The sequence below is a fragment of the Staurois parvus genome, unplaced genomic scaffold (genome assembly GCF_062004578.1).
Source record: "Staurois parvus isolate SC_StPar_1 unplaced genomic scaffold, SC_StPar_1.0 ptg000165l, whole genome shotgun sequence".
Classification (NCBI taxonomy): domain Eukaryota; kingdom Metazoa; phylum Chordata; class Amphibia; order Anura; family Ranidae; genus Staurois; species Staurois parvus.
The window spans coordinates 5,438,938-5,454,497 of record NW_028317961.1 but is presented as its reverse complement, the minus strand read 5'-3'; the positions used below and the strand labels follow the sequence as shown (position 1 = coordinate 5,454,497).

General features: G+C 43.0%; 1 protein-coding gene across 1 annotated transcript in view; it reads right to left on the bottom strand.

Annotated features, from left to right (window-relative positions):
* Positions 1–12,157, bottom strand: part of ENPP3 (ectonucleotide pyrophosphatase/phosphodiesterase 3) — a 169,687-nt gene extending 157,530 nt beyond the window's left edge. The window contains exon 1 of the mRNA XM_089676174.1: positions 11,938–12,157. Coding sequence (XP_089532300.1) covers positions 11,938–12,015 — 78 coding nt within the window. The 5' untranslated portion in view covers positions 12,016–12,157. The remainder of the gene's footprint in view (positions 1–11,937) is intronic.
* Positions 12,158–15,560: the final 3,403 nt, after the last annotated feature.

The window sequence follows — 15,560 nt, the reverse complement described above, 5'->3', positions numbered from 1 at the left end:
CATTAGGTCCTAATAAACCCATAGATGTACAGACTAGTATCAGAGTTGTGTCAGTTTTCCTTAACCCATGTCTTGTCTTTGCAGTCTGTGCCAGCATGGCAGTTAGGGAATAAACAAATCCAAGAAGAAAAAGTACTATATTGCAGGTTACTAATTTTTAGAAACGGTGGTTATTGGTTTCCTATCTCTAGTTAAGAAAAAAAACAGTGTCCAGTGTCTTTCTAACTTCCCATGTACTTAACTGAAATTTCAAACAACTCAACTATCTTCTGTGGACTACAGAACATCTCTATGTAGGTGAGATGTTGGACATGTTATATTATTAGGGTATCAATGCTGTTCTTCTCTAGATACAGTACAGTTGGTGTACCCTGTAACCCACCCATAGACTTTTTTCCTGAGCTCACCACAACAGACTGCACTGGAAGTATGTTCACCTCTACATAGCTTATGGGTGTTCAAAACTGGAACTCATTAATATTTGTGAACTAAATGCAGTAGAACAGTGAAGCATGCATGGTTCACGTGCCAAGTTGCAATAGGCAGTTACATGGGATTCATTCAATGAAACTAGAGTTTGTAATTAAGGGGGCTTTGTTTATATACTTGTACAGTATATCTGTGTCTGAACAGCACAAATTGCAATTGTGTGTATAAGTTAGGGCCTGAATTGCATTCTGTCTATTCTTTTAAAGCTTTATAGAAAACAAGGGTGGAAGAGATAGTACTTACCCTAGAGTTGTTCATCATTGTCTCATCTGCTTTTAGAATGCCTGTGAAATGTGTCCTGTGAATCAAATTATCACCTGCTGTGATGTAACATGCAAAGTGTTGTTTAAGAAGGTGTTTTCTGGAGGAAGGTTTCGAGAAAGCATTGCCAATAACAAATACTTTTTAAACTCATTGCAGAATAGTCAGAATTTTGTTTTTGGCAGTTATAGAAATAGTAATATTTCTGTATATCCAAAATATGATTCACTGCATCAAAAAATTGTATTTGTGTAAGTAAAGGTATCAAAAAAATCTGAAGACTTAAGTGGAAAATACGCATTTTTCCCAATTTCTGATTATCTGACTTCCCTGGCAGCACCACCCAAACGGGGAAGTTCTGCTTTAAGGTTTTCCCATTAAGGATTGGCACCTTTGGGGAGCGGGTACCCGAAATCGACAGGTACCTTCTCCAACTTCCTGTGCGATCACCTAAGGCAAGTGGATGAGGAAGTTGTGCTCCCCCCTCCCTCCCTGTAGTCTCGTGGGACACGTGACAGGTCCCAGAAGACTACGGGACCATGCACAAAGCACAGCGCTACTCATGCGTGAAGCTGCAAGCTGTCACAGCCAGGTGCCCACACTGAAGATGCTGGAGCCGGGGAAAGAAGACGGCTGGTGAAACCAGCTGTGGTGAGGACACCGCTGGACCAAGGGACAGGTAAGTGTCTGTATTTTAAGTCAGCAGCTACAGTTTTTGTAGCTGCTGACTTTTATTTTTTTTTTAATTCATCTGGAACTTCACTTTAAGGCCACTGTAGGCAGAGGAGGATTGGGCTGAGGGGACCAGTACTAATAAGGTATGTTGGGCTGGTGACCCAAAGGGTAGATACTTCACTATTCAGACAATGAGCAGAGGAAGGCCTATCATAAATGATAGCTGCTAGCCACCTTCTCTCCATTCAGATCTATGATAACTACTAGGGATTATTTTGGGTATATAAACTGTACGTGATTTAGCATTTCCGGGTGGGGGGCGCATCCCCTACCCACGCTGCCATTCACGGCGCGGCTGTCGATCACTGGGTCCCAGTCAGTGATTACCCGCTGGCGCCCAGTGATTACCGAGGATCTCCGACGGGGAGGAGGGCTACTTTGTTTTCTAACAGTCCTCCTCCTTGACGGCTCGGACACACTGCTCTGGATGGCTGTGCTGTGCCCACTCACACCCCCTAGTAAAACACTCCCAGCACACAGTTAACCCTTTCATCACCCCTCATATTAACACCTTCCTGCCCAGTGCCATCGTTACAGTGCCAGTGCTTTTTCTTAGCACTGATCACTGTATTGGTGTCACTGAGGATGTCAGTGACACCAAGTCAGTTCGCCCCAGTATCAGAATGCCTGCCGCAGTCCTGCAGTCCCGTATAAGTCGCTGATCGCAGCCATTACTAGCAAAAAAAAAATTCCAGTATATATACCGCCATTTGTAAACGTTATAACGTTCACGTCAGCCAATTAATTTGCATGTATTGGGATTTTTTTTGGCCTAAATTTATGACGAAATTAGATTTTTAAAATTTTTGTAACTGGACATGTTTAATAGCAAAAAATTTAAAATATTGTTTTTTCTCTCAAAATTGTCGGTCTTTTTTTTTTATAGCGCAAAAAATAAAAAACGCACAGGCAATCAAATACCACTGAAAGAAAGCAGAGCCATACAAAGCAGTGTGCTTACAGTGGAAAGCACACACACAGCATACTGTGAAACCGCACAGTTAACCCTTTGATCGCCCCTCACATTAACCCCTTCCTGCCCAGTGCCATTAATACAGTGTCAGTGCTTTTTATTAGCACTGATCAATGTATTGGTGTCACTGGGGATGTCAGTGACACCAAGTCAGTTCTCCCCAGTATCAGAATGCCTGCCCCAGTCCCGCTATAAGTTGCTGATCGCTGCCCTTACTAGTAGAAATAAAAACAAAACAAAAATCTCAGTATATATATATATCACCATTTGTAGATGCTTTAACTTTCACGTAAACCAATTAATTTACATGTATTGGGTTTTCTTTTTAGCAAAGACGTGTAGCAGAATACATTTTGCCCTAAATTTCTGATGACATTTTTTTATTGGACATGACTAATAGCAAAAAGTAAAAAAAAAATGTTTTTTTCTCATAATTGTCGATCTTTTTTGTTTATAGCGCACACATGAAAACCGCACAGGTAATCAAATTCCACCAAAAGAAATCTCTATTTGTGTGAAAAAAAGGACGTAAATTTAATTTGGGTGCAGCGTTGCATGACTGCGCAATTGTCAGTTAAAGTAACGCAGCGCTGTAACGCAAAAAAATGGCCTGGTCAGGAAGGGGGGGGTAAATCCTCACGACGGCAAGTGGGTAAGTGGCCGACCTAAGGTGAAATGATGCAGTGTGTGCTGTCCACTTGTTGGATTTTTGTGACAGTGTTAGTGTGCAGCCCATTGTTTACAATCAAACGCACTCTCTCCTACGTTTATAGGCAGATGTAACCAAGATGTAACATAGAATTTTTCATATGTTGTATGTACAGTAAAATCATGGCATGAATTATTAGACCCCTTTCACATGGGTAATGCTGCTGACTCATGATCCTTGGCGGGCAGCTATGTCTGCAGCAGCTGGCCCAAAGTTAATAGGAAATACGCTCCCTCCTGCATGCATGTTTGAAGAGGGACTTTGCACTGGAATCCCTCTTCAGCACCTCATAACTGCATCCATTAGACACATTTTCTGCATGGCCCCATTTATTATGTAGGGCTAGTTCACACTAGATGCAGTCCAGTGCGTTTTTTTCTGCATCAAAAATGCATACACAGTGTTTTCCATGTATTCCAATGGCCCTAGTTCACACCAGTGCAGTCAGTTCCAGTGTGTTCCACAGCAAAAAAATAAGTAGAACATGCTGCAATTTTTCTGCACAGAACTGTACTGGAACATTGCAAACTGCATCAGAACTGCACTGAAACTACGTGAGGTGTGAACTGTAAGCAAAAACATATCCAGAATGCATCCAGAGTGCATTTTTGTGGTGTGAACTGGCCCTAAGGGCTGGCTCACACCAGATGAAGTCCAGTGCGTTTTTTTCTGCATCAAAAATGCATGCACAGTGTTTTCCATGTATTCCAATTGCCTTAGTTCACACCAGTGCAGTCAGTTCCAGTCAGTTTCTGGTGCAGAAAAAAAGCAGAACATGCTGCTTTTGTTTCTGCACAGAACTGTACTGGAACACAGTAAAATGCATCAAAAATGCACCCGAACAGAGTGTGGTGTGAACTGTAAGCAAAAACACATCTGGAACTCTAGAACGCATGCGGAGTTCGTTTTTGTGGTGTGAACTACCCCTAAGGGCTGGTTCACACTATAGAATCGCAGTCCAGATGTGTTTCAAATGTGTTTTTTCTTACAGTTCACACCACACTCTGTACTGGCATGTTTTTGATGCAATTTGCTGTGTTCCAATACAGTTCTGTGCAGAAAAAATGAGGTATGTTCTACTTTTTTCCTGCACCGGAAACTGACTGCACTAGTGTGAAAAAGGGCCATGCACATTTTTGATGAGTTTTTGGCACATTCCGGTGCATTTTTGTTGCATTTTTGACACATTCCAGTGCGTTTTTTAAGAGTTCCAGTTAATTTTTTCTCCCCTCTTTTTCTTCTTGAAATAGGGACATGTGCATTCTAGTGCATTTTTGGTACATTTTGGTGCATTCCAATGCGTTCCGGTGCGTTCTTGATGCGTTTCCAGTACAGTCCTGTGCAGAAAAAATGCAGCATGTTCTTTTTTTTTCTGCATCCGGAACGCACTGGAACTTCAAGCATTGATGTGAACTATCACATCGACAACCATATAACCTACTTTCTGTGCGGTTTCGATGCAGAAAAAAAGCAACTGAAACGCATTTAGTATGAATTGGCCCTAAAGGCACGTTGGCAGGTGATATCGCCTGATAAACACAACATGCCCTACTTTTTTTTTTAAGGTCATGACACAAAGTTCTGTATACAGAAGTTCACTCCCTGGTTATCTCTCACCTTGACTATTGTAACTCCCTCCTCATTGGCCTACCTCATCACAGGCTATCCCCTCTTCAGTCTGTCATGAATGCTGCCGCCAGACTCATCCACCTTACTAACCATTCTGTATCTGCCACCCCTCTCTGCCAATCCCTCCACTGGCTTCCCATTGCCCAATTAATAAAATTCAAAACATCAATAATAACATATAAAGCCATTTATAACTCTGCCCCAAACTACAGCATCAATCTTGTCTCCAAATATCACCCAAACCGTACTCTCTGCGCCTTGCACGATCAACTGCTCTCTAGCCCCCTGTCTCCTCCTCCCATGCTCATCGCCAGGACTTCTCCAGAGCTTCCCCCATCCTTTGTAACTCTCTAGCCCAATCTATCCAACTATCGCCTACTCTGCTCACTGTTAGGTGATCTCTGAAAACCTATCTCTTCAGGGAAGCCTATCCTGCCTTCAGCTAATAATGGAATCTTCCATTCCACCTACCAGTCCATCCCCCACAGTTATTAACTTTTGTACCACCAGCCCCTCCCTCTTAGATTGTAAGCTCCAAGGAGCAGGGCCCTCCTATCCCTCTTGTATTGAACTGTATTGTTGCTGTACTGTCTTCCATTATATTGTAAAGCACTGAGCAAACTGTTGGCGCTATATAAATCCTGTATAATAATAATAATCATAAAAATTTAAACAGCGACTGAGCTGTATGGAAAACCTTCGGCCAAACAGTGACTACTCTACCCAGCAGGGCAGATTCCTCTGTCCATGGTGTTTAGTGTGGATGGGGGAAACAACTGATTTCTCTTGTTCAGCCAGTGGAGGTAACTGAGAGAAATCTACATGTGCATGGCTACCACAAGAGAAATCTCTATCATGGAGCCCCAGATATCAAAATACACTGTACTAAACTTTAAATACTAAATACTTTTATTTGTGAAACTTTGGAATATCCCTCAAAAATATTAAGTAATATAGCAGTGCCAGAGGTACTGCATTGAAATATATCTGTTATCTAAATTAAACTACAACATATAAGGAGATACAAGATAAATTGCACACCAGGGTACCATTGGAGGCTGTGTACAGAAGTCACAGAGCCAAATTGATCAGTTTTGCTTCAAATAACCCTCTTCCCGTAGCAGCACAATTATTATTATTATTATTATTGTACAGGATTTATATAGCGCCAACAGCTTGTGCAGCACTTTCCAAAATGAAGGTAGACATTACAGTTACAATACAATTTGGTACAAGAGGAAATAGAGGGACCTGCTCGTTAGAGCTTCCAATCTAGTTTTTCTAAACCCATAAATGTCACTACCAACGAATCATGTCATTTCACATCATAACTGGGTATTTGCACTGTGTACACACCACAAACAACTAAGACTGTAAGACATTACAGTTTAATCTATCTTCATCAATTAAATCAAGGGAGCGTATTTAAAAAGTTTATACAATTGAGAGAGAGAGATATATCCCGCTGGGGTGGCACTTCAGGTGCTTACAATTCCGCTCAGCTAACTAAAGTAGAAGAAAGGTGGCTGGTTGATATCCCGGACCTCTCTCCAGATGATTGGAAGGAGGTGTAGCCTCATATCTCGATACAGTAATCTCTGCTAGGGACAAGCTCATACAATTGAGATACTTACACAGATTGTATTATACACCTAAGCGTTTATTTCTTATGTGCAAACACGCCACCCCCACATCCCATAAATGTGAGTCAGAACAACAGGACTTTATGCATATGGTTTGGTTGTGCTCTAAGGTCAGACCGTTTTGGTCCGAGATTACTGCATTTGTTTCAGTTCATTTTGATCTCCACAATGTCTGTAGTCTAAGTGGTGTCTTCTCTGGGTATTTGATGATATTGAACTGACTGCTAAAGCTAAAAGATTTTTACGAATTTGCTCTATTACACCAGGAAGACCATTGCATTATAATGGATACTTTCTGACCCCTTTCACATTGGATTGTGGAAACGTTTAATCAGAACCTCCCACTTTATAAGCTAACTTATGAGTTGAGAGGGTGTCCAGGGAAGTTTACTAGACTCAGGGGACCCTGGCTGGACACACAAGACACCAGTGACTTTCTTCTACATTTGGTCTCTGACCCCATACCTTAGTTTCCCTCAGTTTTAAGTCAAACCCTCCCCACTGTTCTTGCTACCACCCCTGTTTGGGCTGTAAGAGTGTTATTATGATTTTTGGGACAACTACTAACATTGTGCCTTTCTTTTGTTTCCTTTCATAACTTTTTATGGTGCTGGGTGCCTGGGTGGAACCACTCAGTCTAATAACATACAAGTGTGCTATATTCTTATGTCTGATTGCTTACTTTTTTTTTCTTTTGTTTTTTTTTGTTTAATATCAGTTTTTTCTTCTTGTTTGATTTTTCTGATTATTCTCATACATCAGTGGTCTCAAAACTGTGGCCTGGTGGCCAGATGCGGCCCTTTGCTTGCTTTTATCTGGCCCTTGGAGCACTATTTCATCCACTGACACCAATAATGGGGCATAATCCCCCCCAACTGACACCAATGAAGGGGCACAATTCCTCCCAATGACCCCAGTGATGGGGCGCAATTCCTCCCCATGACGCCAATGATGGGGCACAATTCCTCCCAATGACACCAATGAAGGGGCACAATTCCTCCCAATGACAACAATGATGGGGCACAGTTCCACCCAATGACACCAACAATTGGGCCCAATAACACCAATGATGAGGCATAATTCCTCCCAATGACACCAATGATCAGGCACAATTCCCCAATGACACAATGATGGGGCACAGTTCATCTCATTAGCACCAAAAATGGGGCATTGTTTGCTCCCATTGATACTGGTTGATACTGGGCCATTTTCTATTCCCGATGTCCACAGCCCGGCCCCCCTAAAGTCTGAAGAACAGTAAACTGCCCCTTTATATATACAGTTTGGAGATCCCTGTTATACATGGATGTACCTATTTGTTGCTGCGGTATGTGTTGAATTTACAGACTTTGATACTCCAGAGCTGTGACAATTCCCTTTGTATACACTATTTGCTGCATAGTAAAAAAAGACTGTAACACATTTCGGTATTAGCATTTGTAAAAAAAAGTTGTGCTCAAAGATGAATTAAGGTGCAATGGGTCATAGCCAAAGTGGAAGCTTTGCCCACCCACCTTCACCTATTCAATTAACATGAATAAGGATCTCAGGAGAAGAGAAGGTGCCTCATTTGTATAATATACTGGCACAGCCTACCTTATTACACATCCACTGCCTACAAGTGCATCCTTCCTTGTGATGTGATATGATGTGATGGCAGGTGAACAGCTTTGACATATTGCACTATGGAGTTGGAACATGATGGTTGTAAATAGGTTCACTGACATCCATTGGGCTCAAGACTCCTGTCTTGTGAATGATTCAGTAGATCTAGCTCCGATTGATTGATGTCATGGCTTGATCCACCTAATTATTCCTATGTTTACCATTTAGAACAAAGACATTTTTTGTAACAATGGACTATTTTGGGGGGCATATAGCGAGTGGCACAACAAGTGCATAGTTCCATAGAATCTTAAAGTTTATTATACATAATGTTACAACTAGAGATGAGCGAATTATTCAAAAATTTGATTCGACTGATTCGGCGAATTCGTGGAAAAAATTCGATTTGAGTCGAATATATTCGCTGCAAATTTAACTTATAAAAGGGTGTTTCTAGGCTTCAGAGAGCCTTTATATTAGTGCAGAACACTGTACCTTTAATTTAAATGCCCTTGGAGTCTGCTGGGGAAGAGAAATAATACTGTCAGTCAGTATGACATGCAGATGAGTGCCGTCGATCTTAGAATCACCGCACACTTCACTCATTTGGGCAGTCACGGGGCCAAAACCAGAGTGTGGAGCCACAGTGTGGCGGTGGAGGCAGCAGCAATGGGAGGCCATACAGCACCCTATGACAAAATGGAACCCACCAGCAGTGTGAGGAGACCTGAAAGTGGCACATGGCAGAGTGTGGCGATGGAGACAGCAGCAATGGGAGGCCGTACAGGGACCCATGACACACTCTGGACCTGGCAGCAGCATGAGGAGGCGGTACAGGGGCCCATGACAGATTACGGGCCTGGCAGCAGCATGAGGAGTCGGTACGGGGGCCCATGGCAGATTACAGGCCTGGCAGCAGCAATGGGAGGCCGTACAGGGACCCATGACACACTCTGGACCTGGCAGCAGCATGAGGAGGCGGTACAGGGGCCCATGACAGATTACGGGCCTGGCAGCAGCATGAGGAGTCGGTACGGGGGCCCATGGCAGATTACGGGCCTGGCAGCAGCAATGGGAGGCCGTACAGGGACCCATGACACACTCTGGACCTGGCAGCAGCATGAGGAGGCCGTACAGGGGCCCATGGCAGATTACGGGCCTGGCAGCAGCAATGGGAGGCCCGTAATCTGCAGCACCCTATGACAAAATGGAACCCACCAGCAGTGTGAGGAGACCTGAAAGTGGCACATGGCAGAGTGTGGCGATGGAGACAGCAGCAATGGGAGGCCGTACAGGGACCCATGACACACTCTGGACCTGGCAGCAGCATGAGGAGGCGGTACAGGGGCCCATGACAGATTACGGGCCTGGCAGCAGCAATGGGAGGCCCGTAATCTGCCAGCACCCTATGACAAAATGGAACCCACCAGCAGTGTGAGGAGACCTGAAAGTGGCACATGGCAGAGTGTGGCGATGGAGACAGCAGCAATGGGAGGCCGTACAGGGACCCATGAGACACTCTGGACCTGGCAGCAGCATGAGGAGGCGGTACGGGGGCCCATGGCAGATTAGGGGCCTGGCAGCAGCAATGGGAGGCCCGTAATCTGCCAGCACCCTATGACAAAATGGAACCCACCAGCAGTGTGAGGAGACCTGAAAGTGGCACATGGCAGAGTGTAACAGTTCTGTGTCCCTGAGTAACAGTTCTGTGTCCCTGAGTAACAATTCTGTGTTCCTCAGTAACAATTCTGTGTCCCTCAGTAACAATTCTGTGTCCCTCAGAAACAATTCTGTGTCCCTCAGTAACAATTCTGTGTCTGTCCCTGAGTAACAGTTCTGTGTCCCTGAGTAACAGTTCTGTGTCCCTGAGTAACAGTTCTGTGTCCCTCAGTAACAATTCTGTGTCTGTCCCTGAGTAACAATTCTGTGTCCCTCAGTAACAATTCTGTGTCCCTCAGTAACAATTCTGTGTCTGTCCCTGAGTAACAGTTCTGTGTCCCTGAGTAACAGTTCTGTGTCCCTGAGTAACAGTTCTGTGTCCCTGAGTAACAATTCTGTGTCTGTCCCTGAGTAACAATTCTGTGTCCCTGAGTAACGATTCTGTGTCCCTGAGTAACAGTTCTGTGTCCCTGAGTAACAGTTCTGTGTCCCTGAGTAACAGTTCTGTGTCCCTCAGTAACAATTCTGTGTCTGTCCCTGAGTAACAATTCTGTGTCCCTCAGTAACAATTCTGTGTCCCTCAGTAACAATTCTGTGTCCCTCAGTAACAATTCTGTGTCTGTCCCTGAGTAACAGTTCTGTGTCCCTGAGTAACAGTTCTGTGTCCCTGAGTAACAATTCTGTGTCTGTCCCTGAGTAACAGTTCTGTGTCCCTGAGTAACAGTTCTGTGTCCCTGAGTAACAGTTCTGTGTCCCTGAGTAACAATTCTGTGTCCCTAAGTAACGATTCTGTGTCCCTAAAGTATCTGTGGCCCTAACTCTGTCCCTAATACAGAGAGGTCTGTCTCTCTTGAATGACCGGAGGCAAATGGAGAATTGTAAGATGGCCGCAATTTATAGCTCCACCATTACACAGTGCTGGCTGGCTGGCTGCTGATTGGCTAATGCGATCACATGTCATGAATGAATGCATTATGGGTCAGCGCGCCTTGTCTGCGCGCCTTCCCAGAGATCCCCGCTCCGTCGCCACACATGTCGCCGCCATTTTAGGAAAAATTTCGATTCGCGCATCCGAAGTCTGCTAATTTTCGGATTCGACGCAAATCGAATTTTTCCTAATATTCGAAACGAATTCCACTTCGCCAAGTTCGATTCGCTCATCTCTAGTTACAACCATGTATAGCACCACATCCAATGTTTTCAAAAGAAATTTAATTTTGAAATGAAAAGAGATCTGTGAACTTAATTTTGAAAACATTGGATGTGGCGCTATATATAATGGTTTTAATATCTTTATACATAAAAAAGCGTTATGATTTGAAGGAACTATTTTGTTGTGCTACTCACTATATGCTCCAAAATGTCCATTGCTACAAAAGTCATTTGTTCTACAGAACCTCTGTCCTAGGAGTATGTATCTTCAACCATTGCCAAACACTTCATCTGACCTCCTACATGCTCCTCTTGGTCCTTCACTAAGATGGTTGGCCTCACTGGTCAATAGGAAGTGTGAAGGCCTTACTGGTCCAAAGGAAATGTGGAAACAGGTGGACCAGCCTCTGACACGTTTAGAGTTTTCTTTTTTAAACTGACAACTTCTATACACTTAGGGAAACCCTGAATGCACTTGTAATGTCATACTCTGCAACTGCTAGGGGCCTCCATTGTTGCAGCCTCTTTATTACTTTTATAGTGCTGACAGGTTTATTGTTCAAGAGCATAAACCACTGCTGCATATACTACAATCCGACAACAACCAGGCAAGAGAGCAAGAATACATAAAGCTTAAAGTGATGATTTATAAATGCCTACAGAGTATACAGTGGGAAAGCAAAACATTTCAGGGCACACATATTCATCGGATAAAAATGTCTTGCTCCCTTGAAATGTTATGGTTTTATTTCCTATACTCTGCATAGATTAGTTAGTCATTGGGACATGCTTTTTTTTATTGCTTTTCAACTAAAGACCTGTTTCAAATGGAAATTCAGGTAATTGTACTCATGAAATCTCTCCCCCATTTGAAAACTAGAATTTACAATCCTAACACTCATAAAAAATATTATCATAAATAACACATTTAAATTTTAAGTTTAAAAGAGATGGCACACTTTACATTACCTCGTATCGTTTCATAAGAACGTGATTTATATCATGAGAAAGAGTGTTGGCATTACACACCTGAACAAAAGGCTGTAATTAAAATAATATATTACAAAGAACTTGGCACTTACCCCAGAGATTATTTTATATTTATTCACACGCTTCTTTTTGGCTGGTTCCTCCATGTTCAAGGCAAGAGTTGATTCCATTTTGTAAATGTGTAATAATTGCTGTTGCCCAGCAGTTCCAGACTCCAGTGAGCACTTGTACGTCTGCTGGTTCAGTAAGCAGGGTCCTGTGGATTTTAGTTACGCCTCTGTATATAGTTCTATTTGTTTCCTCCTGTAGAGGAGACAGTCTTATCTATGCAAGTAACAGATGCATAGTAAAATACTAGGAAGATTCCAGAAAAATACATACAAGGTCAAAGACTAAATACTTTGATCTGCATACAGTCTGTGGTTAGTTATGTTAAAAAGATTACCCTATTTTCTATGGACTCAAGATAAAGTACAATCTTGGATAATAAAGGTTAATTGTTTCACTATTCTGTTGTACTTCCCTTAGCAAATCAGTGAAAAGCTGTAATAAATACAAACTGTAAATGTCATAGCATTGTGAAATCATGCACTTTACTCAGTAGTCAGGAGTGCTTGACTATCCAGGTTATTAGTAATCTGGCAAACACTCAGCATTTGTACTTAAAAAGACCCTGTTGGGTGTTTAGAATAAAATGGAAATTGAGGTCCCTGGAAGAAAAGAAGTCACCTGCTCACCTCTCTGACTGCCCATGTCTCTTACCTGTCCCCCAATCTTGCTCTGCAGCTCCCGGGTCTTAGGTGCCTCAGGTATTTGACAGTTTAAGGCTTCATTCACACTGGGGCTCTTTTAAACACTTTTCTCTAAGCAAATGCACTTAGGCACGTCAAGTGCTTGGGTGTTTATTCATTTCATTAACTAATATATTAATTTATTCTGGCCAGTAAAACGAAAAAGAAAAAACTTGGAGCCGATGCAGGCATGTGCGGTGTGGATTGAAGCTCAGCTTTCACAGCTAATTGACACAGTAGTTGTGCAACGGTTCATGTCAGGTTTACTTCAGGTTTAGGACAGGATTATGTCATGATTTTATCCCTGTTCACATATGTCAGGTTTATAAACGGCTCCCATACAAATCAATAGCCTGTAATCTGGTCCAGAAATGGACCACACTGCTCAGAAATCGTATATATGGGTCTTTTTCAATTTGCACTGAATCTGCATCGCCAATGCACCGGACATATGTGAACAGGCATCATAGGAAGCAATGTTATTTCATGTGGATTGGATGCAGTTCAAACTTCATCCTATCTGCATATATGTGAATCGGCACTCAAGCGCTAAGAGTCTAGCGATAGTGTGTGTAAACACTGACCTTGTAAAACAACCCTTTCAGTTTAAAATAGAAATAAAAGGCAAACCATTTGAGTATAGTTACTGTATATATAAAAAAAAAATTATAAAGACTTTTCCCCTTTTTTTATAAGTGATCACATTCCTCCTGTTCTCAGCTACATAAGAAATGGGACTGGAGAGAGAGGATTACACCGATCTTCCCCGTGAATTGCTTTGTGGGGGGCGGAGGGGGGTCAGAACAAGTCTGATCATTGGAGGACAGCAGGCTGAGTTCCCAGCACACCTAGAGAACTGACCACACTGTGCTTTCCTACTTAGTATGGTCAGTTTTAATAGGAAAGCAGAGGGACTGGCAGGAACACCAGGGATTTCACACAAAGAAAGCAATACAAAGAGAACCGGATACCTTTTTTCATACAGGTACATGGTACTACAGGCACATATCAGGAATATGAAATGTTGGGTTTACCTGTTTAACACTAGTCTAGATGCATTTAGGTATGTCAGGCTTTTTTTCTGCCAAAGTGCTGTTTTTATTCTGCCTTTAAACTCTTATAGTGTGCATGGATACATAGGTTGACATTTATTACAGGTACTAATATAGCACCATCAATTTACACAGCACTTTTACATATACAGTTTATTGTACATTCACATTACTCTCTAATCCTCAAGGAGCATACAATCTAAGGCCCTTTACTCACATTCATACACATACTAGGGACAATTTAGACAGGAGCCAATTAACCTGTCAGCATAATAAATACAAAAGGTGGCGCCATCCATACCTACAAAATCATGTGCAAAAAGTGTAAACGTGTGCAAAAAAAAAATTAAATAAATACACTGCTCAAAAGAATTAAAGGAACACTTTTTAGTCAGAGTATAGCATCAAGTCAATTAAACTCCTGGGATATTGATCTGGTCAGTTAAGTAGCAGAAGGGGGTGGTAATCAGTTTCAGCTGCTTTGGTGTTAATTAAATTTACAACAGGTGCACTAGATGAGCAACAGTGAGACGACTCCCAAAACAGGAATGGTTTTACAGGTGGATGCCATTGACTTTTTTCCCTACTCTACGTGCCATTGCCATAAGGTTTGCTGTGTCTCCCAGTGCGTGGAGGAGATTCCAGGAGACAGGCAGTTACTTTAGGAGAGCTGGGCAGAGTCGTAGAAGGTTCTTAACCCATCAGCAGGACCGGTATTTGCTCCTTTGTGCAAGGAGGAACAGGATGAGCACTGCCAGAACCCTACAAAATGACCTCCAGGAGGCCACTGGTGTGAATGTCTCTAACCAATCAGAAACAGACTTTATGAGGGTGGTCTGAGGGCAAAGACGTCCTCTAGTGGGCCCTGTGCTTACTGCCCAGCACCACAGAGCTTGATTGGCATTTGCCATTGAACACCAGAATTGGCAGGTCCACCACTGGCACCTTGTGCTTTTCACAGATGAGAGCAGGTTCACCCTGAACACATGTGACAGACATAAAAGGGTCTGGAGAGGCCATGGAGAACATTCTGCTGCCTGTAACACGGTTCAGCAAAACCGTTTTAGTGGTGGGTGAGTGATGGTCTGCGGAAGCATATCCATGGAGGGACGCACAGACCTTTACAGGCTAGACCAGCAATGGGCAAACTATGGCCCGCGGGCCGTATACGGCCCGGTGGACCTTTTAATCCGGCCCGCGGAGCTAGGCTCCCGCTAGGCTCCTCTCACAGTCCGCCCTGAAGACCGGTGTAGCATGAAAATCCGTCTCCTATGAGGATCTGTCCCCCTCGACGTATCTGCGCATGTGCCGGAGATCGCCGATCGGCTGCTAATGCCTGAAACTGGCACATGCGCAGATACATCGAGGGAGACAGATCCTCATAGGAGACAGATTTTCATGCTACACCGGAACGGCGAGAGGAACGCGCGGAGCAAAGGTAAGTGAATTGACACAGGGGGGACTTGGGGACTTAATATGGGGGATGAATTACTATAGGGGGGATGAATTACTATATGGGGGATGAATTACTATATGGGGGATGAATTACTATGGGGGATGAATTACTATATGGGGGATGAATTACTATATGGGGGATGAATTACTATGGGGGATGAATTACTATATGGGGGATTAATTACTATGGGGGATGAATTACTATGGGGGATGAATTACTATATGGGGGATGAATTACTATGGGGGATGAATTACTATATGGGGGATGAATTACTATATGGGGGATGAATTACTATGGGGGATGAAATACTATATGGGGGATGAATTACTATGGGGGATGAATTACTATATGGGGAATGAATTACTATATGGGGGATGAATTACTATGGGGGATGAATTACTATATGGGGGATGAAT